This window comes from Melospiza georgiana, chromosome Z, assembly GCF_028018845.1.
Source record: "Melospiza georgiana isolate bMelGeo1 chromosome Z, bMelGeo1.pri, whole genome shotgun sequence".
Taxonomy (NCBI): domain Eukaryota; kingdom Metazoa; phylum Chordata; class Aves; order Passeriformes; family Passerellidae; genus Melospiza; species Melospiza georgiana.
The window spans coordinates 70,644,680-70,672,567 of NC_080465.1; the positions used below are offsets into that span (position 1 = coordinate 70,644,680).

Consider the following 27,888-nt stretch of genomic DNA (forward strand, 5'->3'; position numbering starts at 1 on the left):
GGAAAATAAAATGAAGTGAGCTTGCTGAGATGTGTACGTATCCACTAACAACTGCATAAGTGTGCAGGAACTTGTACAAGTTAAGAGAAATTTTCAGACTTATTCCATAACTGCTGTGTCTAGGCTGTGACTCATTTCAGGGTTCAAGCTGACCAGCTTCTGTTCTCTCACAGAGGAGTCTGATGGAACTGTGTCATTTTCTTGCGTAGTTTTTCCTGCGTTTAACACTGTGCCCTTGAACAGTGATACAAAACTCACTGACGCTCCCTGCTGGTAACCCATGTATCTGCAGTCTAAAGTAATAAATTTACAAAAAGCCTATTAACTGCACATTAGAATATTTTATCGACAAAACCTACTTGCATTTTTAAAATGCACAGCATATTTGAATGCCATGCATAAGTCACCTAGGTATAAGAAACAGATCACCTCTCAAAATATTTCATTTACAATGGCAATTTTAAGAGCTTTCATTTGCATTACTTTTTACTTCAGACTACTACTACACTCTTAGTCATGTGAAATCAAAAGAGATTGTCACATACATATAAAGACTATCCCTAAGTGAGTATTTGAGCTATAGCAAGTTAACATCAAAAGAAATATCGATTTAAAATATTTGAAAAGCATTCACTTAAAACATATTTAAAATGTGTCACTTTCATTTGACACAAGACCACTTGCAAATTTTGCTTTTTAACTTCTGTATGCATTATGAAAACTTCTGTTTCAACATACCACCCAGAAAATGCCATTTTCTTTCCTTACTTTATTTTTAAACAGTATGCAGGTGGCAACCATTCAACTAAAGACAGACAGTGTAAATGCTACAGGAATCAGATAAAATACAGTCTACAACTTGCAAATACTCATTCATTTGGTTTATGAATTACTGTTTTCTCTAGAGGAGGTATAAATGCTATCTAGAACCATACAATACAGAATTAGGGTTTAACAGTATATTAACATCCCTCACGTGCTCTCCTCTGTCGTCCTTCAGCCTCAAACCCTGCCATTCAGTGTGCCCCAAGGAGCATGACACACATGCTTCAACCATTATTTTTAGCATCTTCCAAACTCCTGGAGTATTACTGAAAACCCTTAAATCTTTTCTTGCAAGCATCTTCAAAAAAAATTATGGTTTTGGCAACCAGGTTTGGAGTACACAGAACCTCTCCACATAGAAATACTCATCATGTAAGTAGAGAAGTCTCTGTTTAAGAGACAGCTATCACTGTGCTTTACTGTTCTGTGTGATGTCCACCACAGATTAAAACCAGCAAAAGAGAAGATCTTCAGCTTTCCTTCACAGCTGTTAAGAGCATCCCTGGTATCATCTTCCCACATCCATACAGCATGACCCTCTAAAGGATCCCTTTTTGGGGCTTAGCGTCAGGTGTATACTCCCCCACACATGCCAGTCATGGCAGTTCCTCTTCTCAATGTGTGGATTAAATCACAAGTCATAGATACACACATAGTATCAACATTTCCTCTTAAAAGTTTCAGAGCAGTCACTGTACTTAAGGTAATTTACTCTTACACCAATGTCTAGTAAAAATCTTAGAACAAAACTAATGGTAATCTATGGCAGAATTTCCAGAGCTTGTAATCATTTTATAAAAATTAGCGGTGCACTCAGAATAAAAGACAAAAAGTAGATGTTTGCACCTTTTCCTCTGATATGCAATACTCTAAAGCTTTTAATTTCTCCTCTTATGGGTATAGATGGTCTTCTTAAATTATGTGAGAGTGTAATATGTCAAGTTCTATTAACATCGAAGCACATTAATGTATCATGTCAAGAATGTCAAAACTGGGTACAAGCAGGTCTCCTGCCTTGTAAAAAGTGTTGGGGTTTTTTGTTTGCTTGGTTTGGTTTTCTTTTGTTTTGTTTTTTGATTTTGGTTTTTTAGTTTGTTTTTTTTTTTTTTTTTTAACTATAAACATTCGTACCAAAAATCTCTATGCACCAGAGCCATGTAAAGCTAGACTGGGCTTTGTCTCACCACTTGCTTGAGAGAAGACCTCAACAAAGAGTTAACTTATTTACGCGAACACCACACAACTCCAGATATAAAACCATTGCAAAAGTACTGTACCTTGAGAATCCACACACTACATTATCAACAGTAATGCTGCATGAAATTACATCTTAATTATTTACTGTCACTGAATAACATAAAGATATAAGAAACATCTGGCTACATCTGATCATAGGTTCATTTAGCCCTGTATTCAGTCTGGTCATTACAGTTAATTCCCTTCATTTCACCTTACTATCCACAACGGTTATATAAAAGGTATTAAAATGCCTATTGCATTTCCTATCAGTTTATAAGTGCTTCTAAACATGTATTTTCTCATCCTTTTTTAAACTTGCCTCCATGTTTTCCTGTGACAACACATTACAGAATAAATCTGAGCAGCACCCAATTTTTCTTTTATTAGTTCTAAACTTTACTATATCTACTGTCAAGAATTATCTCTTAGGTTTCAAAGAGGTTTTCAAAAACAACAGTTCCACATTCAGCTCACCTATCATCTTGGACATTTCACAAACTTTGATCACATACTCCCCTACTTAGACCTCTCTTCTCTAGAATAAAGACTGCCAGTCTTTTGGTCTGACCTGAGAAGCCCACAGTCTTCAAAATTCAAGTTTTCTTATAATTATATTGTTTTCTTTGCATGCAACATAAACCAAGTTTTATGCTGGTTTTCAACAGTTTCAACAGTTTCATCTTTCAGCCAGCATTTAACCAAGGGCAAATCTATTGGCTTGAACAAAAAAGCCAGCTTTACAAATTGATGAAATACTGTTCTTTAACACCTAATGGTCAAGTATAAATACTGGAATAAATGTAAAAAAATTAGACTGACAGATAGATACAGTTATAACATTTAATGACATCCACAACTCATTCTATGCAAAATGTCAAATAAACAGTATTAAATGAAAAAAATCTGGTTTCTAGAATGCTTGGTACAAATTGCATTTACTTAAAATTCAGAAAACCTGTTTCCTTTAGGCAAAACCAATAAAAGTTTAAATTATATCTTGCTGACACAGACCATTTCCTTCTTTAGATTTAAACTCTCTGCCTTGACACGTAAGTACTCTAATGTTACTCTCCTACACAAAATATTCTCTGAGAATACCATATTAAAGCAATCTTACAGAAGTTATTTTTCCTCATTCAAAAATTACCACCAAAAAGAAGTCAGAAACTCACATGATATTGGTTTAAATAGCTGGTATAATTCCAGCAACTGCTGTCAATTAGAATCATTAAAGTTGGAAAAGATGCTGAAGATCACTGAATTCAACCATTAACCTAAAACTGCCAGATTCCCAACAAATACATATACCTAATCACTTCCAGGAATGGCAATTTCACCCCTTCCTCTGGGCAGCCTGTTCCAATGCCTGACCATCCTTTCAGAGAAGAATTTTTTTCTAATTTCCGATCTAAACCTACCTTGGTGCAACTTGAGGCCCATTTCCTCTTGCCCTGTCTGTGGTTACCTGGAAGAAGAGATAGACCAAAACCTGGCCACACCCTCCTTTCAGGGAGCTGTGGAGAGTGCTACGGTCCCCTCTCCCCAGTCTCTTCTTCTCCAGACTTAACCCCAGTTCTCTCAGCTGCTCCTCATCAGACTTGTGCTCCAAATTTAATAATGGAACCTATATTTTCAAAGGTGCACTACTCACTAACTCAACTCACCTTCACACAACATTGTTAATGAAAATAACATTACGGCTTTTATTTATCTCTTTGAATTAATTATGTTTTTCAAACTAACTAGATAGTGCCACGATCAGATGACCTTCCCTACTCAGCCTTTTTAGCTCTGTAGGCTTGCTGTGGGTCAGCAGTGCCCGGGTAGCCCCAAGGACAAAGCCCATCCCAGAGCTCTGAGCAGGGCACAGCCAGAGCCCATCCCAGAGCAGCGAGCAGGGCACAGCCAGAGCCCATCCCAGGGCTCCCAGCAGGGCACAGCCAGAGCCCATCCCAGAGCTCCCAGCAGGGCACAGCCAGAGCCCATCCCAGAGCTCCCAGCAGGGCACAGCCAGAGCCCATCCCAGAGCAGCGAGCAGGGCACAGCCAGAGCCCAGGGAGGGGATGGGCCTCGCCTGGGGCCTGCTGGGCCCTGCAGGTGGAGAAGGATGGGAAGGTTCTTCCGTGCATCCTGAGGAGGGAATCAGAGCTGGAACCTCCTGTGAGGAGCAGCTGAAGTCTTTGGGCTTGTCCACTTTGGAGAAAAGGAGGTTAAGGTGTGCCCCCAGTGCTCTCTGCAGCTTCCTGAGGAGGGGAAGGGCACGGGGAGGTGCTGAGCTCTTCTCCCTGGCATCCAGGGGCAGGATGCATGGGAATGGCTCAGAGCTGTGCCAGGTAAAGTCCAGACAGGACACTAGGAGGCATTTCTTTGCTGAAAAGGTGGTTCCAGACCAACACAGGCTTCCTGGAGAGATGGTTGATGGGTGATTTTCCTTAACAACAGGCTTTAACTTCTGGACAGCCCTGAACCGGGTCAGACAGTTGGATGATCATTCTAGGTCCCTTCCAACTGGAACTATTCTTTTCAATTCTCATTCACAGCTCCAATCTTAAGATGAATTACTGATTAAACTCAAGAGATTTTAGTTTCTGTTACTAAATTCTGTTATTAAATTTCACAGACAGGACAGCATGTTCAAGCCCTGTGGGGCAAATTAGGCAATAGAAATTGTTTACTTTCACAGGACATATCCAAATCCTTGAAATACCTGTCACTAGCATGAAGCACAATGCAAGCAGTTTAAAATACTTTTGTTGCAATTTCAGCCATGTAGCGTCTGTGAAAATGCAATTATGCAGCCATTTATAGTAGTGTTTATCTGGCTTTCTCTTACTTGTCCAGACCATTTTAATTCACAGCAATTCAAGTATCAGGAATGTACTGAGTGCATTTTTGGTATATTAGTTAGGGGATTTGATTAGATGGGAAAAATTAGACAATCTTCATCATTTATAGTATCTTAATTTGTTTTTCATGATGTACAAACTACTCAATCTAAGAAACCCTACTAAAGTCTAACTGCATTCAAAATATCAACAAACTGTCTAAAGTACTGACTCTGCATTTAATAATAATTCCTATTATGGAAGTAGTACCTTCTGCCTAAAATCTGGAACAATATACAGTTTGTTCAAGTGTATTTTTAAAACTTAATTTTTCCATAAAGCACAATGTAGTATTCAGGCTTTTCTCCTTCTGACACAGTCTTATCAGAAACTGTGAATTTTCTCCTTAAAATAATATTTTCATGTACCCATGTAAGTCAGTCTCTTTTAGGGAAAAAAAAAATGTTATTTAAAGAAATTGATAATTGAAGTCTTCTTTTTACAGTTGACTACTCTACAGATACTTTAGTGGGGAAAATCAATCCTTACTGCCAGTCTACAGTAAAGGAGATTGCATATTTAAAACATCAGTAAATATCATTCATGAACCTGCTACTGACAGCTCCAGTAACTTAATTAATGCAGATGTCACGTGACATTTTGCTATTTGATTCTAATCATGGGACATTTTGCCATTTGATTCTAACCACAAAGATCAAGACTGAAGCCACAAAATAATTTCTAACAGTCTCTTTGACACTTGTCAAACAACATCCATCAATATTCAGTTACACCAAAAGTGAAACTTGTAACTTCAAATTGAAATCCTCAATCTTCCTAGTGAATTCAGTTACATTGAGTTTTTCCATAGGAAGTATTCTACTCCAAAGGAATACCAGATAAATTAAAATTTTGTCCAAGAACTTTTGTAAAAACCAATTAACCAACAAATTTCATGAAACATTATTAAAAATTATTTTAAGTTGCAGAACTAAAATAAGTCTAACAAAATACATTTATCATCTAGAGGCAAAACAAATATATTATTTCCTTCCAGATCTCACTATATTAAGTAGTTACTAAAGATTAAAAAGAATTATATTTAAAGTAAATTAAAGCACAGCAAAACACAAGAGCTCAACAAGCCTCCCAAAAAACAGTGTGAAAGATACACCTCAATACTTACCCATCATTAGAACACGTCAAAAATTCTTCCTTTATCTTTGGATGCCAACAGCCTGAATTGAGCATTGCTGTGTGACCCTAAAGAAATAAACACAGAAGTCTTAAAGGGACTTGCAAGCTGTCTTACAAGGTTTTACAACTACTACTCCACATCCTCCAAGTGGAGTCACATGAAAGCTGAGGCACAAATTTGGACCTTTCTAACTGACATCAGGATGATTTAACAGATTGTATGTACTCTATCCATTTCCTCCTTGCTTGTTTTCATCTCTGAATTAGAAAAACCCTTACACTCTTATGCTATTATTTTTTTTTCCTTTCAGAAACAAGCACAGAATCACACTTCTTTTTCTCTTGGGAGAATTGTAATGCAGAGTAAGGATGAAACTACAGGCATCACTACAGTGACACACAAACTTTTTCAAGAGACAGAAGAATAACAGAACAACGCCAGTGTCAATCTACACTAGCCAAAGACCCTGTTGGAGAAAACTGAGGAAAGAGAATTTTAGAATCAAGAGGGGTATAATCTCAGATGAGTTTTTCATAAAATACTGAAGCTGCAAATTGACTAGTCAGTTGTTTTGCTTTAAGACAAAAAAAGAAGGTGAGTGTTTCATGCAAAGTAAGCAATTGCCATTATGATGACTATGAATATAACTAGATTACTGGATATATATTGTCCAGTTGGCTTTATTTCTTTGAGGTACAGGCACATACTCTCTACATTCAAAGAGAAATTTGGAAACTACTCTTGCAATGCTGCAATAACTTCAGTTTAGTTTAGGCACAAATAAGGAGAGAAATACTAAAGTTAATGAGGCAATATAACAAGTATTTTAGCATTTTGACTGTTGGACTACAGTATACTGGAATTCTAGACATTTACAAGAGAAAGAAAATCTAAATTATTTTTAAGCAAACTAGAACTAAAGCAGATGTTATTTGATGGTTTTATATAGGTATCACCAGCCAAAAGAAACAGTCATCTGACAAGAACAGCTTTAGGCAAAACAGCATTACGCCTAGTATATTTGGCAATATATTTTACAAGAAATAAGTAAATCAATTTTATCATCAGCCTGAGCTTTAGATTTTATCATTAGTTTTTAGGCTTAAGCTATTTTAAAAACTGACCTGAATTTAAATAATCTAAGTAAATAGAAGCATTGTATCAAAGTTTGTGAAAATACAAGGGCAAAGTGGTCCAAACACAACCAACTGTGGTTGAAGCACTTCAGAACTATGAATCAACCCTTCTTCATTTGCATTTTTAACTACCATTAAAAACAGACACATTTTTGCTTATTAGTCTTACACTCACAGCATGCAAGTAAACAACCACCAGCCCCTGACTTTACCTTTGTGTTTGTCATATCCACAATGTACTGGTCTCCCTTTATGCACTCCATCACCGGGAAGCCATCTCTGTCAAGAACTTTTGCCTGAGAGTTACCAGAGACAACGAGAATGACATCTCCTGTGCTGCTATACTGCAAAGACTTGATTTGGTGACTACAAAGAAAGAAGAAAGAAAGAAGAAAAAAAAAAAAGGGAGAAATAAACCATTTCAGTTAATATTCCTGTAAACTTACACTAAAACAAAAGTGTCAATGGTGAGAAGCCATATTGCAGAAACAGATCTATATATAACCGTATATCAGAGAGGCAGGAGGCAGAAAATCTTTTACTAATGGAACAGTTAATAGTTTTTTATTCCACTGTTGTGTGTGTCATGTTTCTTTTAACCACACATAGCTTATCAAACACATAAAATGTCATTTCTGGCAAACATATTTCTTTAAGAATGCTATTATAACTCCAATGGAAAAATAGTATGTGTCAGATTTAATTACCTAGAGATGAAAATTCTTTTTCATCTTCCCAAAAGTAGAATTTGGAATTACAGTAATCTGTAAATTACTGTAACGGGATGTTGTAGTCATACATAAAACTTCATTGTACCTCACATACCAGGATATTAGTCATAGGTCAGCATTCTCGCATCTTTTTTTGTGGTCGGGGCTTTAATTTCATCAAACTTTAAGATAAAGTTAAATAATACCATCAGCCCTGGAAAGATGACAATAGATAACCATCTGTCTAGTTTACTATGTCTTAGGTGACTGTTCATTTGTTTTAACAGTGTTCCCACATACATGTTCCATTGACTGAGAAAACCTGTGGCAGAAACCATGAAATAATAATACCAAGATGACAAAGATGAACTGAAAGTGCAAAGCTGACTGATGAATGAAAAGCCCAATTCCAGCTTCAGCATATTCTCCCAGCATCTTGAATTATGAAAAAATTTCATGGCTCTTGCTCTATCTGAAGAAGATATCCCTTTGATTCCCTATACTTCATTATAAGGATAGCCAAGAATGCTAAGCAATCTATCCACTTCACACCTGTCAGAGTTTATATCACAGCACATTAATAGAATGTGCAAAGTAACATTACTTTATATTAATACTTCTTTACTTTACAAAGTAACATTACTTTACATTAATACACCTTTGCCTCTAGATTAATCTCAAGTACAAGACTGGAACACATTTGCCAGCTAGATTTGGATTCTCATGGCATCCAAAGTATTCTCAAAGAAATCTTCTTATTGCTTAAGAACACTACTATGTGCATTCAAATCCTAGCACCTTTCAGGAAACTTTAACACTATTTAACACTATCTTTTAAGATTATTTCCCATTAATGAAGTTAACACTCAGATGACCAAAAAAACCAAGTGTGGAACTTCTAACTTAATATTTCAGCATTTCAGTTCTTATACAGTAGTGACTTCACATAATTTTCTCAGCACTAACTATTACCTATTAAATCTGTCCTCAAACCATGAGTTACTACATGAAACACTTAAAATATTGTAATACTTACTTTAAAAGTTCTTAATTGATTATAGTAATGTAAACTAAGCTTAAGCTTCTTATTCAAAAAATGTTTGGCAAAACTGATTACATTACAATTCAAAAGCTAAAAATTGCTTCAAGCACCCTATTATGTAATACCAACTGGCAGCCAAATTGGACTGAGTATTATAAGCTGACTTTTAATAGAAAGGAGACATTCAAATCTGTGAATTTCCAAAATAGATCACAGTCAATGTCTGAATAAACATTCTGATCCTCAAGAGAAAAAAACGGATAGTTTTTTAGAAAAGAAGATGGTGAGCTACATTAAGCTCAGAGGAAGCACTGAAAGAAATTGCAGGAAACCCACAAGAGAAATAATATCTGAAGGCTAGAATATTCTCTGCAGACAGCTGATAAACCTAGACTACAGAATGCATCAGATTCAGTTTTTGTAGAACAAACACCTTAGGAATTAAATTTTTTTTCTCAGTTGTACTTCCAATCTCTCTTGTCCAATCATATGATTCACACAAAATATTCCTAAACCCCACCTGAGTACTGTATACAGAATGCAGTACTCATAAAGTTATGTGTCTCATACTCTAATGCTGAAACCGGCAAAAGAAAACAGCCAACATCTCCAAAGCACTATTCTGCACTTATCTCTGTTGAAATGTAAAATTAAAAAGTAAACATTTCAAAACTAGTCTAAAACATATTTCACTTGATGCATGAAAAGGATCTGACCACTACGTAATAACAAACAGCTCAGAAGTAAAATCTGATTTCTGAAAGAATCCACAATACATAAATGGTCACAGAGTCTTCCGAAAAAATAAAAACAACCTGTTTTCAGACACAAAAATACTAAAAGTCAAACTACGGGCATTAATGCTATTAACACTGCAATGTTCATAACTCAAACAATGTCATTTCATTTCTTCTTAGTATTTCTTTATCAGCATGTCTGAACAAAGTTTTCATTTGTCTTAAAATTTCTCCCAGTAAGGAAAGCAACTGATTTTACAGCAACTAGCACAATGAAACATAACAAATAATTTATCAAATCAGACATGTGAAAATATTAGCTTTAGGGAAAAGATTTCCATGACTTTTACCTAATGAAACAAAAACCTAAACCCATACCTTCTTGACTGTGCAATGTGACTTCTAAAACCATGTCGAAAAATTGCTTCTATAAGTTGAGTATTTGCAAAGTCACAGAAGTTACCACTTTTCTGATATTTACTGGAACATGACCAAAAGTGAGGCTCTACAAAGGCAGTTCTTTAGGAAAACATTTTTGGTTCTTATTAATGTTATAGCAAAAGTCTTGGGAAACTTATAAAAACAGTTCTTTTTAATAGCATTAATATGAATAATTTTGGTTTAAAACTGCCAAATGTGCACAGCACTTTGTACCAGGACCTGCAGAACAGAGCTATATACATGGGTAGAATCATGACACGCAAATATTTTCTACACACATAAAAGCTTTGCCTTACACTTCTTTTTGGCTTTAACACTAAGGTATGGCTTGAAAGTACTAGATTTTTGTCAGGCTGGAGGTTTTTTTCAGTTTACATCACAAATCCAAGGAGAAATTAAGAGAGTAACCTGATATTATGCTACAAAATGGAGCCTTGACAATACAGAATTGATCTCAGGCTCCTTCATTTTTAAAATGAAATTAAATTTATGGCTCCAGATCTGGATTTCTGCTAACACCTAATGTTTCCATACCAGAACTCCTCAGAATTCTTTGAAATTCAAGTCTGTGAATGCTAATAGCCCTTCAATAATAAACTTCACAGTGAAAAAGTAATATAAGAACATATATACACCTGGACACAACTTATATAATATTCCTCACAGTGTTCACCACCTTGTCTCAATGTAAGCATGAAAGAACTTGAAGTTGAATCTTTTTACCAGACAGAGATATAGTTCCAGTTTTATGTTTAGAAAAAGACAGAGAAGTTATATTTGAATAATAAGTTTTTTGAGTCCCCAAAATTATTTCATGGGACTTGCACCATAAATGTAATTTCCAAACTTCACACCAGTCAAGTCTATTTTTAATATTACTTCATGTTTATGTTTTAATTACTTTATTTATACATCAATGTACTCAAATCACAAGGATTTCACAAAGAACATTTATATAAAAATCCTTGCAACACACTAAATTAACAGTGTCAAGAATAACAAGAATTTTAAGTTTATATTTTACGATTACTTTTTTCCTAAAAGGAGCTTACCAATTTATCTGCAGGCTATGCCTGAAATAGAGCATTAACATATATTCTACTTGTGATTTTTCTACAATATTTATGTTTTACACCATTAATAGTAACTACTACTAAATTTGAATGCACTCTTCTGCTAAACTTGAAAATGCTTCATTAAAATAATTTCATATGGTGGGAGTAAAAACAGACAGCTCCTTCTGCTCAGTGATACCAGAGGAAGGATAATACCAATTATATCCTGCTAACTAATCATGTAAATGAAACTCATGCCAGAAATGTCTGAACATGTCACTTTACATGTGAAAACATTTACTTTTTTAAAATTTTATTTATTTATTTATACATTCATTCTTAAGTGGCATGTTTACTTAGTTATGTTTTCAAAGTAAACGTATCATTTGTCAGCTTACTATAAGAAGTCAAGGTCTGTCTAAGAGATTGGAATTGCATACTGCATTAAAGCACACTTTTTATTTTTCTGATTTTTCACACTTCAGACCAACAGCAGAATCCCTTTCTGTTTTGCTCCTGTTAAGGACAACAGTACTAACTTCTTCTCATCTTTCATTATCTAGATTTTTGGCATATCTGTAGTCAATTATATGCATTCTAGCCTTCCAAACGGACCAAAACTCAACTGCAGATTTTTAAGATAATAATGATTAAAAATAGACATTCTAAGTACTACTTACTCTGTGTATAATAAAATTCAATCTCTTTTTTAATCACACAGAAGTACCTTATAAACTGTACCACATAAGCCAGACATCAGAAAGTACCTTGCTAAAACCACTGTGTTTTATTTTATGCAATATATTTTTCAGAAAGCTCAGTGTGCACTACTGTTGAAGTAGTTCTTTATTGCAGTTCTCTGGAATAATTAAATGAACTCATTTCACTTACTTTTTTAATTACCAGTGAACAATGTGGATAGTATGGAAAATAACTCTCTAAAAATGGTTCCTGCATTTTCTTTTCAATTTGTATATATAGAAACATAGAAATATTTTTTTCTTTAAGAAAGACAGTATTTCACACTATGCTGTTACTCAGCAATCACTGCAATGCAAAGGACCAATGGTTTCTGAAACAGAGGACTTCATGAAACTTAAATGAATTGCCCTTCCCTTCAGAAATCCGGGCAGGAACTAGAGAGGCTCCCCACAAAGGGGTCAATTGTTTTAACTTGCTTCTTCTCTTAATTAGTTTTATGTAAGCAGAATATATATAGAAAGTGTATTCTAATAACGTCAGTTACAACTATTATAGTCAACTTGTCTTTGAGAGGTTCCTTTTCTGATGTGCTATTAACAATTGCATTGGCAAATCCACCTGTAGCTTTCTAAAAGGGGAAAAGATGCAAGTCCCTGCAAAAAGCAGAAAAATAAATAAGCAGCCAAGTTCTTAGGTTCACATTCCTTGGTATTCAAGAGCCTTTTAAACAAGCTTTCTTCCAAGGCTTTTGTGCATTCTACCAGGAGCTTAACATGAAACATAAAGTGCAAAAAGCAGCCTTCACGCCTACCATTCACAAGGCTGGAGTGACCGAAAAGCTTGGAGAGAGGCATCCATTCCAGCAAAATCCCAAAATTTTACATCATAATCATATCCACCAGTTATCAAACGAGCGCCTGAAGGATCCAATCCCAAAGCAGAAACCTGCAAAGAAAAAAAAAATTATAATCATAATAATTCAAGCTTTTTTATTTTTTCCACAATTCTTCAGGGTGTCACCAAAATATAAAATGCTACTGTTAAGAAAAAAACAAACTAAAGCCTCAAACAACACAGACCACTTGTTTCTTCCTAAAATATCTTAGCTATATTCCCGTTTTGAAATTTCACTACCTTGAATAAAGTGTGAAAGTACTTCTGAAGTAGTAGTAAGAATGGAAGTAACAATTACATCATCTGAATAAACCACTGAAGAGAGAGCTGAGAAAAAAATAGTTTACAGTGTTTACTTCCTAATCATCTCATTGCAAAATGTGGCTAAGTGTTTCTATGAAGAAAATTGTACTGTAGACTTCTATCAAAAGTACAAACAGTATTTCCAGCAAGATAACAAAATGGTATTTAACATTCACCAGTTTAAGATTCTAAATTTATTTAAGACAGCTCTTGTGCATACAAACATTGCTTAGTTAAATTTCTCTTCTGAAAAAGGAAAAGAAGAATAAAATGGGGTATAAAATTGATTTTTTTTAAATCTCAGATTTAAATATATAATACTGTAACAAAACAGGTCAAAATAACATCTTAAAACCAATTTCTTTTATATACAAAACCAGCTTCTCAGAGCTACTAGAAATTCTGAGGAAAGAATACTTATGCTTATTATTCTCATATGTTATTCTCAAATTGCAGATCAAGTAAAATGGAAATTTTACTGAAAATCTATTTTAATTCTCTATTTGAAGAATGGTAATGTTCCATAGTACAATAAATAGTATTTCATATACTAAAACAAATCTCTACATGGAGAAATAAGGTAACAGTAGGCATTTCACTAGAAATGAAATAATTATTTAAAATCATTAACCTTCAAAATTATTTCTTTTCCTTTCACATTTGTAAAAATATCATATTTACTACTACAGTTTCAAATATTAATGTAAGATTAGCTGGAAAATATGCTAAATTAATTTAGATATCAAGAGATTATTTCTCAAAAAATTAAGTTATCTACATAAGAGAATGATGAAAAGTTATATCAAAAAACATAAAACTAGAGTATTTTTGGAATTACTCAAAATTACACCTGATATGAAATGTTAAAATGCCTGAAGAAGTTTTCATTAAAAGACAAAATTCATATGGAATTCATGCTTACGATTTAATGGAGCCCATGGGTAAAACCTAGACTATAACCAGCCAATTACTTTAAAAAAAAAAAAAACAACAAAAAAAACAAAAAAAAAAAAAAAAAAAAAAAAAAACAAAAAAAAACAAAAAAAAAAAAAAAACAAACAAAAAAAAACACATGGGTCATCCCACATTTATAAGATCACACTGAAAAACCCTTTCAGTAAGAAGAAAGATAGTCTCCAAGATAATAAAGTAGTACTACTAGTACTCGTACTAGTAGTAGCAATGATAATGGTAACAATGATGATGATGATAATGATAACAATTCCATAAAATGTCAGGAAAAGCATTTGAAGCGATAAACCAGAAAATTCTGAAGGAAAAAGAATTCACCAAGAACATTTGACTTATACAAAACCATGGGGGAAAAAACCCCAATCAAACAAAAACACTGTATACAGAATAAAAAGCAAAAAACTCTTCATTTCTGAGTGGAGGGTAACACCTGCGAACAATGTCATGACTACAAGTTTGCAAAACCTAATTTCTTTGGGGAAGAAAAGAACTCAGGGAATTACTTTCAGATGTCTAAATCAGTATTAAAAATTCTAGATATGGATGTACAATAATACCAAGAATTTTACACAGAAAATGCTTACCTATATGTATCTTCTTTACACATATACATGAGAAGTACTGACAGGAACAATGATTTAATGCAAACACATAGTAATACCATAAAAAAAGCTTGTCTCAAACATATATCAGTCTACTACTGTACTTTTTTTTCAAAGCTTTAGTATACATCTATATACACTGTGTTATGGACACTTTTAAAACTTATGTAAACTGTTGAATAGTTCCCACAGAAAATATTTTAAAGCATGGAAACAAGTTCATGAAAAAAGTAACCTACAGAAAACAATTGTCCCAATAAAACAGCCTGTATGAACGAAATTTATTCTTTAAGACGGACAATTTGTTTCCCTAGAATTTAGACTTCCTTACATGAATTAGTATGGGCTTCTTTTGAGTTTTGTTTTTCCAGTTTCATGGAGAAAAAGTTCACTTAGCAATTCCTTATCTTATCAAAGACTCATTTTTAGTCATCTTCTCTTTCAGGTTCCCACTGCTGCTGACCAGCTCTGTGCTGGACACTTTTTAAGCATCACCTCCTAAGGCAGGAACAGGCTATTCCCCTGTGGGAATGCTGGAAATCAAGCAGGTGAGGCAGAAGCCTGGCTTGGCTGAGCAGGGATCTTCTCTAGGAAATAAGGCAAAAAAGAAACGTATATCCCCAGTGGAAGCGAACTCAGGTGACACAGGAAGAACACAGAGATGCTGCTCACTACTGCAGGGAGAAAATCTGTGCAGGCAAAGCTCAGTTGGAGTTGGAGCTGCCCAGAACCATGGGGGAAAACAAGAACTTTTTTTTTCCCAAGAATATTAATGGTTGAAGATAGTGCAGAAATAATATCAGCCCATTACAGGATAAGGATGCACTCTTCACGAAGAGGTCAGAGACATGGCAGATGTTTAAAGCTTTCTTTGCCTCTGTCTTTTGACAGGGAGGGTCAAAACCATGAAAAATATCCCAGCAAATCCTGAAATTGAGCAGGATCTGCTGCCCCAAGTGGATCCCTACATCAGGCTATGAAGCCTGATAAGATTCATCTGAGAACCCTCAAATAGCTAGCTAATGTTATTCCAAAGCCTTTCTTGATGACTTTCAGGCAGTCTTGGGAACTTGGAGAGGTCAAAGCTGACTGGAAACTGACAAAAGTGGTCCCAGTTTTTAACAAGGACAAGAAGAAGGACAACGCTATCATCAGTCACCACCAGCATGGCCTCATGAGAGGGAAGTCTTACTCATCAAACCTGATTTCCTTTTAAAACAAAGTAAGCCATCTAGTTATTCAATGGATGCCACTTGATGTGATCTTTTTGGATAAAAGTAAATCTTACATCTCTCACAGAGATGTAATCCTGCATCTACTCTTCTAACTCTCACAGAGTCTTTCTTGATGAAATGCATTAGGAAAAGGTCCTTCACCAGAGGGTGGCTGGGCGCTGGAAAAGGCTCCCCATGGAAGCTGTCACAGCAGTTCACAGAGTTCAAGAAGTGTCTGGACAATGCTCTTGGGTACATGGTGTGACTCTTGGGAATGGTGCTGTGCAGGGCCAGGAGGTGAACTTGTTCATCTTTGTGAGTCTCTTTCCAACTCAGAAAAGTCTGTGATTCTGTAACACAGTTGCCTCACAGTATTTCAAATATACAATGCCCCAGTATAGCCAAGTGTCTGAAAATAGTACTTTCAAGAAAACCAAGATGTGGCAGAAACGATGATACTATTCACCAGGCAACTGACACCTCCTTAATCTAAATGTTCTGCTGTAATTCAGGGGCATTCACTTGCAGAAATCTTTTAAAATGTGAAATCTCTTACATGTTTCTAAAAAGAATATACCCCTTTTATAACTTAAATGGAAATTCTGAACCCTAGCCATTTCATTAATGTTTTCTGACAAGCAGAAAACTGGGCATATCCAGATTAATCAGAATACTCAAGTGTTCTATTCAGTAACTTCTATATGAGGAAGCAGTTGTGAAATGAGATATTAGAAAGCATATATTTCATATTCTTTCTCATACCCACCTATATATCAAAAGTATAATGAGAAATAAAATATCTATATGAAATTTCATTGGGAACAGTAATTCCTATTACAGTGTACAAGCAATACAACTGGGAAATTAATCAGTTTTCTGGGAAGACTCTCTAGCTTGGGAAATCTTTCCTGAGATTTCTCAGCTGCACAGGAATAGAGTCATCATCAAATCCACATTCACTAGATTGAAGAGGTACAGATGGGATATATAAGCTTAGCTGAAGTACAGTACACTGTATGAACATAATGAGAAGAGTGTAGAAACATTAGGGCAAAACACCAAAATCAAGATATGAAGTTACTCCCATCTTTATGTGTCTAAGGTCAGGGGTAAATGGTTTCACTGTTCTAAAACACACACAAAAAAAAAAAAAAAAAAAAAGACAGCCCTTCTACAGAAGAGATTTTTTTTTCATTATGTTTAATTTACTGCGTCCAGTCTAATCCAAATCCAATGTGCTATATATATCCCACATTACAATTCACCTCTGTTCAAGGTGATGACAGCTGCATTCTCCTGCAGTCAAAATATCTCAGAAGCCTTCCAGAACTGTAACTTCCACTTTACAAGGCCTTTTAGTTAGAAATAACATGAGCTTACTCTTTAAGAAGCCATGAAAAGATTTACTGGTTTAATATAGAAAAAAATAAATCAAAAAAAATTGCCTAACAAAGTTTGTTAGGACGTGTATTCAAGAAACATACTGCAGAAGCAGGTGGTGTCACATGTAAAACGGGAAACTGAGTTGCACTAGTACACTACTCTGCAAAACCTAGTATCCACATAAATTAATATGCAGAGCAGTTGCATGCACTGTGTGTAGAAAAATCCACTCTATTTTGTTTAGTGTTGTGCAATGCATCTTTTACAGTTCAATCAGCCCACAAAAAACAATTGAATTTATATTGGAAGATGTGATTATACAGAGATAGAAATATATAGAGCAAAGAAAGATACTTCCAGGTTTGATTGTGGTTCCTTCAAAGAAAGCAAAGGAGCAGTAGTGAAGATAAAAACTAGAAAAGATGCAGTGAAAGACAAGGAAGAACAAGATGTCAAGAAATTGAGAATGGTGTATAAAAGGCACTAAAAGATTGAAGTAAAATGAAGTATTTGGCTGCAAAGAAGTTGTTGGCAATAACGTGCTCCTTTAAACCCATGACCAAAGAAAGGTCTAGATTAGATCCATGTCTACATATTAGCAAGGTCTATCCTAGAAGAAAAACTCTAACAATTACAGAGAACATACTTGATGAAAATGAGACTACAGTTGAGTCAAATGGAGCCATATTTAGGTTATTACAAGAAATTGAAGAGGTAGTCATGAAACACACTTTCAATTGCACTAAGAAAAGAGATCAACTAAAATAAATCAAGGAAAAATATGCTTCTTGAACTTTAGCTGATAAGTATTTGTTATCCTATTTCACAGATTGGCAGAGTTCTAGAAAAGCATGAAGAGTTGAAAACGTCATCACTTACTGTCTTTGTTCCATGCTGGAGTGTAATTTCATGAGAATCTGGGATTTTCTTGACAGGATTCTGGAAAAAAAGAAAATTCACTCTGTGAAAACTGTGCTATCCCAAAAAACCACACTAATGCAATATATATGTAAAAGTAAGAAGTCTTCCATCACACCAGTTGTAACATGAGGAGAAGAAATGGAAAAATCATAAACCAGAGACTGATTTCACATTTTTATTTGCATGAATAGATTCCCAAAAATATGATAAATAATTGTTTTGAAAATATGACACCATCTTAAGACTAAAACACAAAACTATTTTCTTTTTTTTTCTCTTCGGAAGATATTAGTTCACACAGACAGAAATGTAATGGAAGTACTCAAGTACTTTTGAACAACTTTCTACAAAGGTCATGTGAATCATTACCCTCAAAATGCTTCTTTATCCAGTTTCTTAAAGCAGACACTATCTACCCTCTTGATGTCTGACATCTTTGCTATAATTTTCTGTCACCAAGTATGATTTTAAAGTAATGTTAGGCACATTTTATACTACACTCCTGTCTTATCCATCTCTGCCAATCCCTTCACTATTTTTCATGCTTCACAGAAACATCTTTTATCTTGTTTATCAGTTCCATCTTCTATTTCTCTGATAAAACTGAAACTTTCATTATCTTTGATTTAACCACACCTACCCTTCTTCTAACTTTACTTAAACTACAAGGGAGTACACTTAGATTAGACATTATTCTTTACTTTGAGGGTTCTTAGGCACTGCCACAGGTTGCCCAATGAAGCTGTGGATGTTTCATTCCTGGAAATGTTCCAGGTCATGCTGGATGATGCTCTGAGCGACTCGGTCTAGTGGAAGGTGCTTCTGCCCATGGCAGGGGGGTTGAAATGAGATGGGGGAGGGCATGGAGGCTGTGCATGTGCTTTCACAATTTGTCTTCCGGAGCAACCACTTTGCTCACTGAAGCCCAACTGGGAAGCGGCAAGACATCCCCTGCCAATCCTCTGCTTTCCCTTGTTTCCATGTTCAGACTTCACTTTTACTTCATTAAGCTGCCTTTATCTCGATCCCTGCAATTTTTCTCCATCTTCCTCTCTTCTCCTGCTCCATCCTGCTGAGGATGGAGTGATAAAGCAGCTTGGTGGGCATCCAGCCAAGGTCAGCCCACCAGAAGGTAACAGTAAATGTCCACCAATAACTACACCACGCCCTAAAAGGCATAGCCCACACGGAACCAAGTGACACTTTCACAGAGTCTGTGGTTTAGAGGCTGAGAAACTATTGTAGCTCAAAACTCCCAAGCAAAGCTATGATTATGAAAATGAGTTTATTGTTCAACGCACACTATAAAGCACACAAAGGTATAATTATAATACAAATTAAGTTTTCAATGCTCCATCATTCCCTACACTATAAACTAATATCTGTTGTTCTTGGAATGCAAAAAAGTGCTCAACAGCCATTGCCGGCACTTGTCATCCAAGCACATTCCATAAAAACCCAAATGTGAAAAGCAAACAATTTCCAAGATTCATCCACAACATACATCACACACAATAAAAGATGTACTATTTTTGCGAATCAAAGGCTTTAACAGAAACGTGCTGCATTCTTACCTTAATCACTGCCAGGTTGCTTTTCTTATTGGAATATTATAGAGTTCTGCAGTTCACGTAACTTACCACAAAGGTTGGTATTGTATGTCTATATTGTGTCAGCACTGAATTTTATTTTCAGAGGGTATCTTAACTACTTTGAGAGGTCTTTCAGTAAGTCAAAGAAAAAAACTAATTTATTAATAAACAAAATTATCTAGAAAAACTTACTTTATTTTAATTACTAGCTCCTTCAGGTGACAATAATTAAATCCCCCTTTTTATGAGAAGAGTGAAGCGCTAACATGAAAACATTTTTGCCTTACAACACACTTGCGTTGAGCAGTATTCTGGCTACTCATTTTAAGGAAGAAAAACAGACAGGAATATATTCTGCCACCTGATAAATCAAACATTCTGAGCCTAAAAGTCAGACACTTGGCGACTGCTACTGGTGCTAAACTCTGCAGGGTCCAAGGGATGCCTGACAGTTAAAGTAACTGTTTAGACTATTCAAAACAAAAATTAAGATAACAACATCCAGGAACATATCTTGGCATAACATCTTAAAATTAGCTAAATATTTACAAAATACCAAGGTGGCTTATTCTATTTTAGTTAACCATGAACTTCCTAAGTAACTCAGAATGCTGTACTTCTAATGTGCTACAGCACATGCCTATATGCACACAAGATAATCACATGCAACTACCAGCACTACTGCACTTTTCCAGTTATTACACTTCAAAGAATAATGACTTAAATCCCTTTTTTCCACACTTCGAAAGGGAAATGTAGCAAATACATTTAGGCTGATTTGAACATCTGGATATCGTGTACACTGGAATATAACTGTAAGTGAGAAAAAAATTACAAGATAGAGTTTGCCTGAAATGTACCTGCCCTTCCAGCTCTTCAGCTATTGTCTGGATTTTAGATGTTAACTTTACACAAACTGACTATATGATTTCACTAATATTGTTCTGCAAAAGTTGTATAGTGATTAAAACTACAGGAGATAAAATCTTTAAAGGATTTCCAGGATGCTTTTTGTTGTTGCTGTTGTTGTTTTCTTTTTCTTTCCATGAGGAAAAGATAATATTTTAAATTTCTGCTTCAGCAGAAACAGAGGAAAATAGTTATGATGTTGACATATCTCCTAATACTTTTACAAAAATTCTCAATTCTATGGCTGACATAAGATTAATATATATTAAATCTGTGAAATACAGTATTCTACACTTTCACAGGTTTTTGTCAAAATGAACAGTTTTACCTTAAAAGCAATTTCTGCAAAGGGGACATTGTAAATCAGCACCACATCTGCAGTATGGAGTTTCAATATTTTCAGGGAATTTCAGCCCTAGTTGAGTTTATACTCCTGGGCCTAACAACAATCTTCTATTTACTGCACCACTTTCAATAAATAATGTGGATTTTTTCCCCCTTGTTCCTTTTGGGAGCTTCCTTATTCTCAAACAATACTCAGAAAATATACTACTAGCAACCAGAGGCTGAAACTAGATTAGTCTCCCCAGAATGTCTCGAGAAAAATCAGACAAAAACAAAAAATCAAATTAACCAAAATTACTCACTTTTTCATGGCCCAACCAGAGAAGGGGAAAATGGCACATTTATACCTAAAAAGAACCTCTGTTGCTCCGTTTCCAGAGGTTTGTCTATAAATGAAAATTATATTTGATGAGAGAGATTTGCAAACTATAGGAAATCTTTCACATATCAGGCCTTTAAATAGAAACTTTTCTGGGTACCTACAATTCTATAATTTGCAGAGAAAAATCACTTCTTTTTTCTCTGTGTTTGCAATTGCCTTCTTTGAGAACTTCAAGATCATATGCTGCCCTGGAAAAAATCTGGATAGCTCCTTTGTTCCCAGTTCTCTCCTGAAACACTGGCTTCCCGAAAACTTGCAAAGACTATCATTTGTGAGAGCAGGGCTATGGCACAGCATGGAGAAAAGAAATGCAAAACTATAGCTGGTTGAACTAAAAGGTGAGCACTTTCCCTGTCTTGTGCAAGAGAAAAGGTTAAAGAGAGCCTTTAAATTGATCAGGGAACTGGAGCACTTCTCTTGTGAGGACAGGCTGCGTGCACTGCTCAGCCTGGAGAAGGGAAGGCTCTGGGGAAACATTATTCCTGTATCTGAAGGGGGCCTCAAAAAAGCTGGAGGAACTTACACAAGGACTTGTGGCATTAGGACAAAAGGGAATAGGTTTAAACTGAGAAAGAGGGTAGGTTTTGATTAGATATTACAAAGAAATTCTTTACTGTGGCTCTGGTGAGGTACTAGCACAGGTGGTGAGAGAAGCTGTGGATGCCCCGTTCCTGAAGTATTTAAGACCAGGCCTGGATGGGGCTCTGAGCAACCTGGTTTAGTCACAGGGACATTGGAATGAGATGGTCTTTAAGATCCCTTTCAATCCAAACCATTCAATGTTTCTAAGTGATTCTACTATACTAAAGACCCCCTTCTGCCCCAAGTGTACACACACCCTGCTCTTTCAGGTCTCTGGTGTGATATACTCCACAGGGAAGATGCTGTCTGTTCATGGGCAGGAGTGGTGAGAAGGAGGCAAGGGCTACACTTCACAGATATTTCTCCATTTCTGGTGAAAATGCAGGTTTTGCAGAACAAGTATCACAGAGGTGGTCTGACACAGACGATTATTGCCTTATTTGAAGACAGATGGAAATGACTGGAATACTAAATGGACAGCAGGAATAGCTAGTTAAAGTGGAAAGGGAACAACAAACCCTAGCAACAAACAGTAATGCAAGTACCAGCATCTGCTTAAGAACTTAACTCCCCACAAAAAGGTCCCCCTACAGAAGGCCATGTTTTAATCATTCAAATCTCAGGCCTTCTGGCAATTAAGAAAAAAGGACTTCTTATTTTTGTGGCTGTTGTTTAAATACATAATTTTTCCATGTATTCTTGCATGTCCATGTTTTCTTGCAAGTTTTTTTAAAGCTTATTCTCTTCCCATCCAAAATTACTGATTTACATGGAAAAGCAAATGTCACACTGCTGAGAGACAAGATGAGAAACGCAGGAAAATTTGAGACCCTTTGAAAGACTTTTATTTTGTACACCAGCATATAGACTGATAGTGCTGAAATCTGCCTTTTGATCAGATACTAGCAAATTTACCCCTCTGTTATTTTCTTCAGCAAAGCATTCAAAACTGTAAGTGCAATTAAGAAAGTTAAGCAAAATGACAGAAAAGAGTTAAAAATAGAAATGTAATATCTTCTTATAAAAATGTTCACACTTCAAACATTTTTAGGACAAAAATATGGGCAGACAACTCATCAACACTCACAAGAGAAAGAACTGGATATCTGACACAGTAATTCCCAAAGCAGAAAGTTACAATAGCACAAGCTCTTCACAAAACCATGGAATGGTCCGTGTTGGAAGGGACCTCTGGAGATCATCCAGTCCAAGCCCCCTGCCAAGGCAGGGTCACCTGGAGCAGGTTACACAGAAATTCAGCCAGGTGGGTTTTGACTATCTCCAGAGAGGGAGACTCCATGGGCAGCCTGTAAGGTTCAGACAGATAAAATACAGAAACCAGATAAAGCACAGAAAACCAGTGAATTCTGGAGAAAAGCCACTGTTTATCATGATCACCAAAGAAATCTGGTCCAAGTGCTGCAGTATCTAGGCACAACCATGTGTTAATACGAATAGCAGAAGGTTTCAACTCATGCTTGTTATTGCTTGTCTGTATCAAAATGTGTTTGGTTTACAGATCAAGTATTCCCTCTCACACATCACTTCAAATACACCCTAAACTCTTTTTTTCAGTGTAAAGAAGCTCTAGAAGTCCATAAAACTTCAGAGGGGGATATTTTCATAACCTTCTTGCATTGGAATTAACCTCAGGCCCACAAAAAAGTAGCTTTTCCCCTTCTACCTCACATCCAACTTCAATATGCAAGTGAAGGAAATTAAGAGACTATTTTAGTGATGATGAACAGAGAGAACAGAACCCTGTTTTGTTCTTCAATATTAAGTCTGAAACATTATTTGAAGAAAGATAAAAGGAGGTTAAGGGGAGTATTTCACAAATCTGGAAGAAAACATCCCTCATTCCTCTTTTCAAACTAGATAAATGTTTTCAGCTGTTAGGCACCCAGATGAATTTTCCATGACAGCAGTGAAAGGTGAAGGCAGTAGTAAGTGTTCTAATTTATTTTTTCTGTTCTTTTCTAAACCCGTTTTTCAAACAAACACACAGTGATGTCATGTTTTGTTCCACAATCATGCACTGATTAAAACCACACTACTTGTAAAATGGGCAGGTTTACCAAGTCACAATTTTTCACTCTTTTCCTCTGTAAATTAAACTGAAAATAAACGTGTAAGATATACACTAAGGTTGCACAAGTGAACACTCAAGAGAAAGACAAAGTATGAAAAACTACAATATGAGAGATGGGCAAGATGCTGTTCCACAGCAACAGAAAAATGTAAATTTTTTTGGGTTTACAGGAGTGCATTACCCACAAACTTCCATGCAGAAGGAAGCATATAGATTTGAAAGGACATTTCAACAACTTTTAATTTCCTCTCTTTTAGGTGTTAGAATTGACAGATGTATTCTCATGCAAACTTGCATGTTATTAAACTCAGCTTGGCCCAGATTCATATAATCTGAGTTTCTATATGTGATACATCTAAATATGGAAACAACTTTCTTCAGACTTCCTGTGCAGTCTTCAAAAATAAGTAAATAACTAAAGAAGAAGAATCAGCGTACCAAAAAACCAAAACTATTTTGAAACCTCTCTCTCTTCATTAATTATTCAGAAAAGCGCAAAGCATCTGAATTCCTAGCATAGGTGCCTTGATTAAATTGATTAAATTGATTAAATTAAATCAGAACCCGCGTGTCTGTATTATCTAAATTTCTGGTCTGAAGACAAAGAAAAACATTCTGGAAAACAGGAGGATGCATGCAAACACTGGTACGTATTATCTTGGCTGGCATTCCTACAAAACACCCAAAATATCAATTACTCATGGAAAAACATAGATAACTATAACTGCATGATGAATGCAGAAAACCTTTAAAATTGACAGAAATATCAGAAGGGTCCTACAAAATGATATTGTTCCCAGTTTCCAGCCTTTAATTTAGGTGAGTCAGAACAGCACAGAATATTTACATCTTGAATTTTAAGTATAGGAAGATCAAGGAGATGTTATTCTTTCCTTTAGTGAATTAAGAGGTATTGCTTCAGTATTCACTCAAGAATTAAATGGTGCTTTAAATAGATGAACTTCCTTTCAAATACCAACAGGAAGTAAATTTAACTATTCAGCATGTAAATAGTACTGTGGCTAGTTTCTTCCAACATTACCTAATTCAAAGATTCATGTAATTTTTCTCTTATGATCTGAACCTAAGTGTTTTGTCAGGTTCGACCAGCAAGAAAAAAGACTTTAGATTAAATTTTTATTCCAACATGACTGCCTAAAAGTAATAAATTTCTATTGCTATTATAGGACAGATACAACATTTTTTATTAGATGTTTTGTCAACTGGTAACTCAGAGACAGTGCCATGACACAACAGGTAACATCAACTAGCTCTCCCATTCCCTTTCATGCCACTTACCAGCATATCTCTTTCTGAAAAGACTCCAATGGCTTAGCAGTCTAGAAAAGGTATTACAAATACAATCTCAGCATGTTTGCAATCACCATTTTTAGAGATAAACATCATACTTCTGAAGTACAGCAAAAAGCCTGCTTGATCTCATCTTCTGGGTGCTACTTTTAGACACATTTCAGAAGGTTGCTATTTTTTATCTAGATTCCTACATCTCATTCAGATAAACTTCTAAATTTGTAACTAGTCTTTGATTTATGAAGTCCTAGTTTATATTAAATTAATGATTATGACATGGGAATCGTTCTCACAGTGTATACCAAAGAAATTCTCTTGAGCCTTTTCTAAAACAAGATATAATCATCGATAAAACTGATTTAAATCTAAAATTGCCTGGAGTCATTCAAGTTTCCTCTGCAATTTCTGGGATACAGGTTTACTTAAACTGAGTATTCTAGTTACATTCCACTCATATAACCACCTATCTGTTTCATCTTTATCTTCTCAGCTTCAAATGGGTATAAATATAAATATAAATACTTCAAATTTGCTGAAACTGTATGTACAACTGCCACATACCGCCAAAAAGCACCCATGTTCAGTCAAGCTACTGTTTTACTACAATAAAAAAATACAAAACATTACTGCCACCTGCCATATTAGGAATGAAAAAAATCTCTAGCATTTTCAGTCAGGCATATCTTTTATTAAGGTTATTCCTTAGAGCTGAATAGAGCACTTTGTTTTAATATAATGGAATACTTCCATTTACTTTGCAACAGTAAAACAACTTACACAACCATAGATCAGCTGACAATGAGGAGAAATAAACTCTGAAAGCTCTGTTCACGTTGGTAGGTTTCCAAACCATAGCTTAATTATGAAATCAGAAAGGAGAAATAATTGTGAACTTCTAAGTCTTTGGAGTAAATGTGCCAAATGCTTAGTTCAGATGGGAACAGGTATTCACCTATTTTACATTCCGCTTGTGTATAATTTTGTACCACAGAGTCTGTGTAGGATTTCTACCACAAGGAATATGCCATAAAAGACACCCAAGAAAGAATCCAAAACCAAAACATAGGATGCCCAACCAGACTGAACTTAACATTTGTTAATGCATAACATTTTTCAGCCTGCTAGCCAGTTCACTTAATTATTTACATTAAACCTGCTCCAAAACATCTTTTATCTAAACTACACAAGACACTTTATCATTACCACCATTTGGCAAACTTTAGGGAATAAAGAGCATGAAGTTCTTTCACCTGACTCACCAAGACAAACCATGAACACTTGGATGTTTTTCACTCTTTAAAATAGCTTTACTGTTCTCTAGATTTAAGCGCTGTCAAAATAGAAGTACTTATGAAGTATCTTACAATTCAAAAATACATACAAAAAAGTTAAACAAGTTTTTTCAAAAAATATTCCTCCCCTCTATAGACTTAAAAAGTCAAAAATACTACTAAGCCTTTGTAATTCATGCAGCAAAACCCAATTTTAGTTACATGCACTTCTATGAATGTACATTAAAATTACATATGCAGTACAATATACATTAAAGCTTCTTTTGAAAGCTGTGTCACCACTGAAATTAAGTCCATCAACAGCAATACAATCCTGGTCTCATCAAAGCTTAAAAAAACAATGTAACCAATAAATAATCAATATTTGGAATTGCTATCTAAAACAGAAATGGTATTACTACAACTGAAATAAAATCCATTTTTCCTCTTATCAAAAAAGAGCTTTATTAAAAGAGCTCATTTTAAGACTTCTGGTGAACATGTTAGCATAGAATTTAATAATCAGGATAATACAACCTCTATACCAGTATAATGGCAACTCCATTAGCAAGCCACCTCTTTTAAACTGTTTTAATGACCAAAATTGGTGTAGACCAATCCTTGACCTTTAATTGTGCTCTTTATTTGACTCCTACATACCTCAGTTTCCTCAGCTGAAAAAACGGGAATAAATAACACCTATTTCAAGGAATCTGCTATAAGGTTTTCTGCAATGATGGTGAAGTTTTTCACATTCCCTAGGGGTCCTGTTGGTCTTAGCAAACGCTACCTTCAGCAAACTAAACCATTACAGCTCAAGAGAGAGACATGTCCACAGACTCCACTTTTCAACAGTTCTACAGCTGTCATTGTGAAACATGTTCATTCAAAAGTTTACTTCAGGATCTTGAGAGATAGAAATTTATGTGTAACAACCCAACAAGTGACAATGACTGCAGTTGTTCACAAATTTACCAAATAATTAGAGTAAGGAGTTTAAAGTGTGTGTGTCTGTGTGTGTGTGTTTGTCAGCTAGTCATGCAAAGAAGATCTGCAACACAGGGTGAAGGTAGGGGGACAAGGGTTAAAAATTACAGCATGTCTCTGTTACTGCAGGAAGGAAGAACAATTTCCTATGTAGCTTCCACAGCTGGTTCCAATTCCATTACTATTTCGATTACTAATTCTCCCATGCCACCCATAAA

At 35.4% G+C, this 27,888-nt stretch overlaps 1 protein-coding gene across 1 annotated transcript in view; it reads right to left on the reverse strand.

Moving 5' to 3' along the window:
* WDR70 (WD repeat domain 70) overlaps positions 1-27,888 on the reverse strand; it is a 122,836-nt gene that overhangs the window by 75,423 nt on the left and 19,525 nt on the right. The window contains exons 6-9 of the mRNA XM_058043715.1: positions 18,158-18,217; positions 12,722-12,855; positions 7,436-7,589; positions 6,076-6,152 (exon numbers count right to left, since the gene is read on the reverse strand). Of these exons, the coding sequence (XP_057899698.1) occupies positions 6,076-6,152; positions 7,436-7,589; positions 12,722-12,855; positions 18,158-18,217 (425 nt within the window). The remainder of the gene's footprint in view (positions 1-6,075; positions 6,153-7,435; positions 7,590-12,721; positions 12,856-18,157; positions 18,218-27,888) is intronic.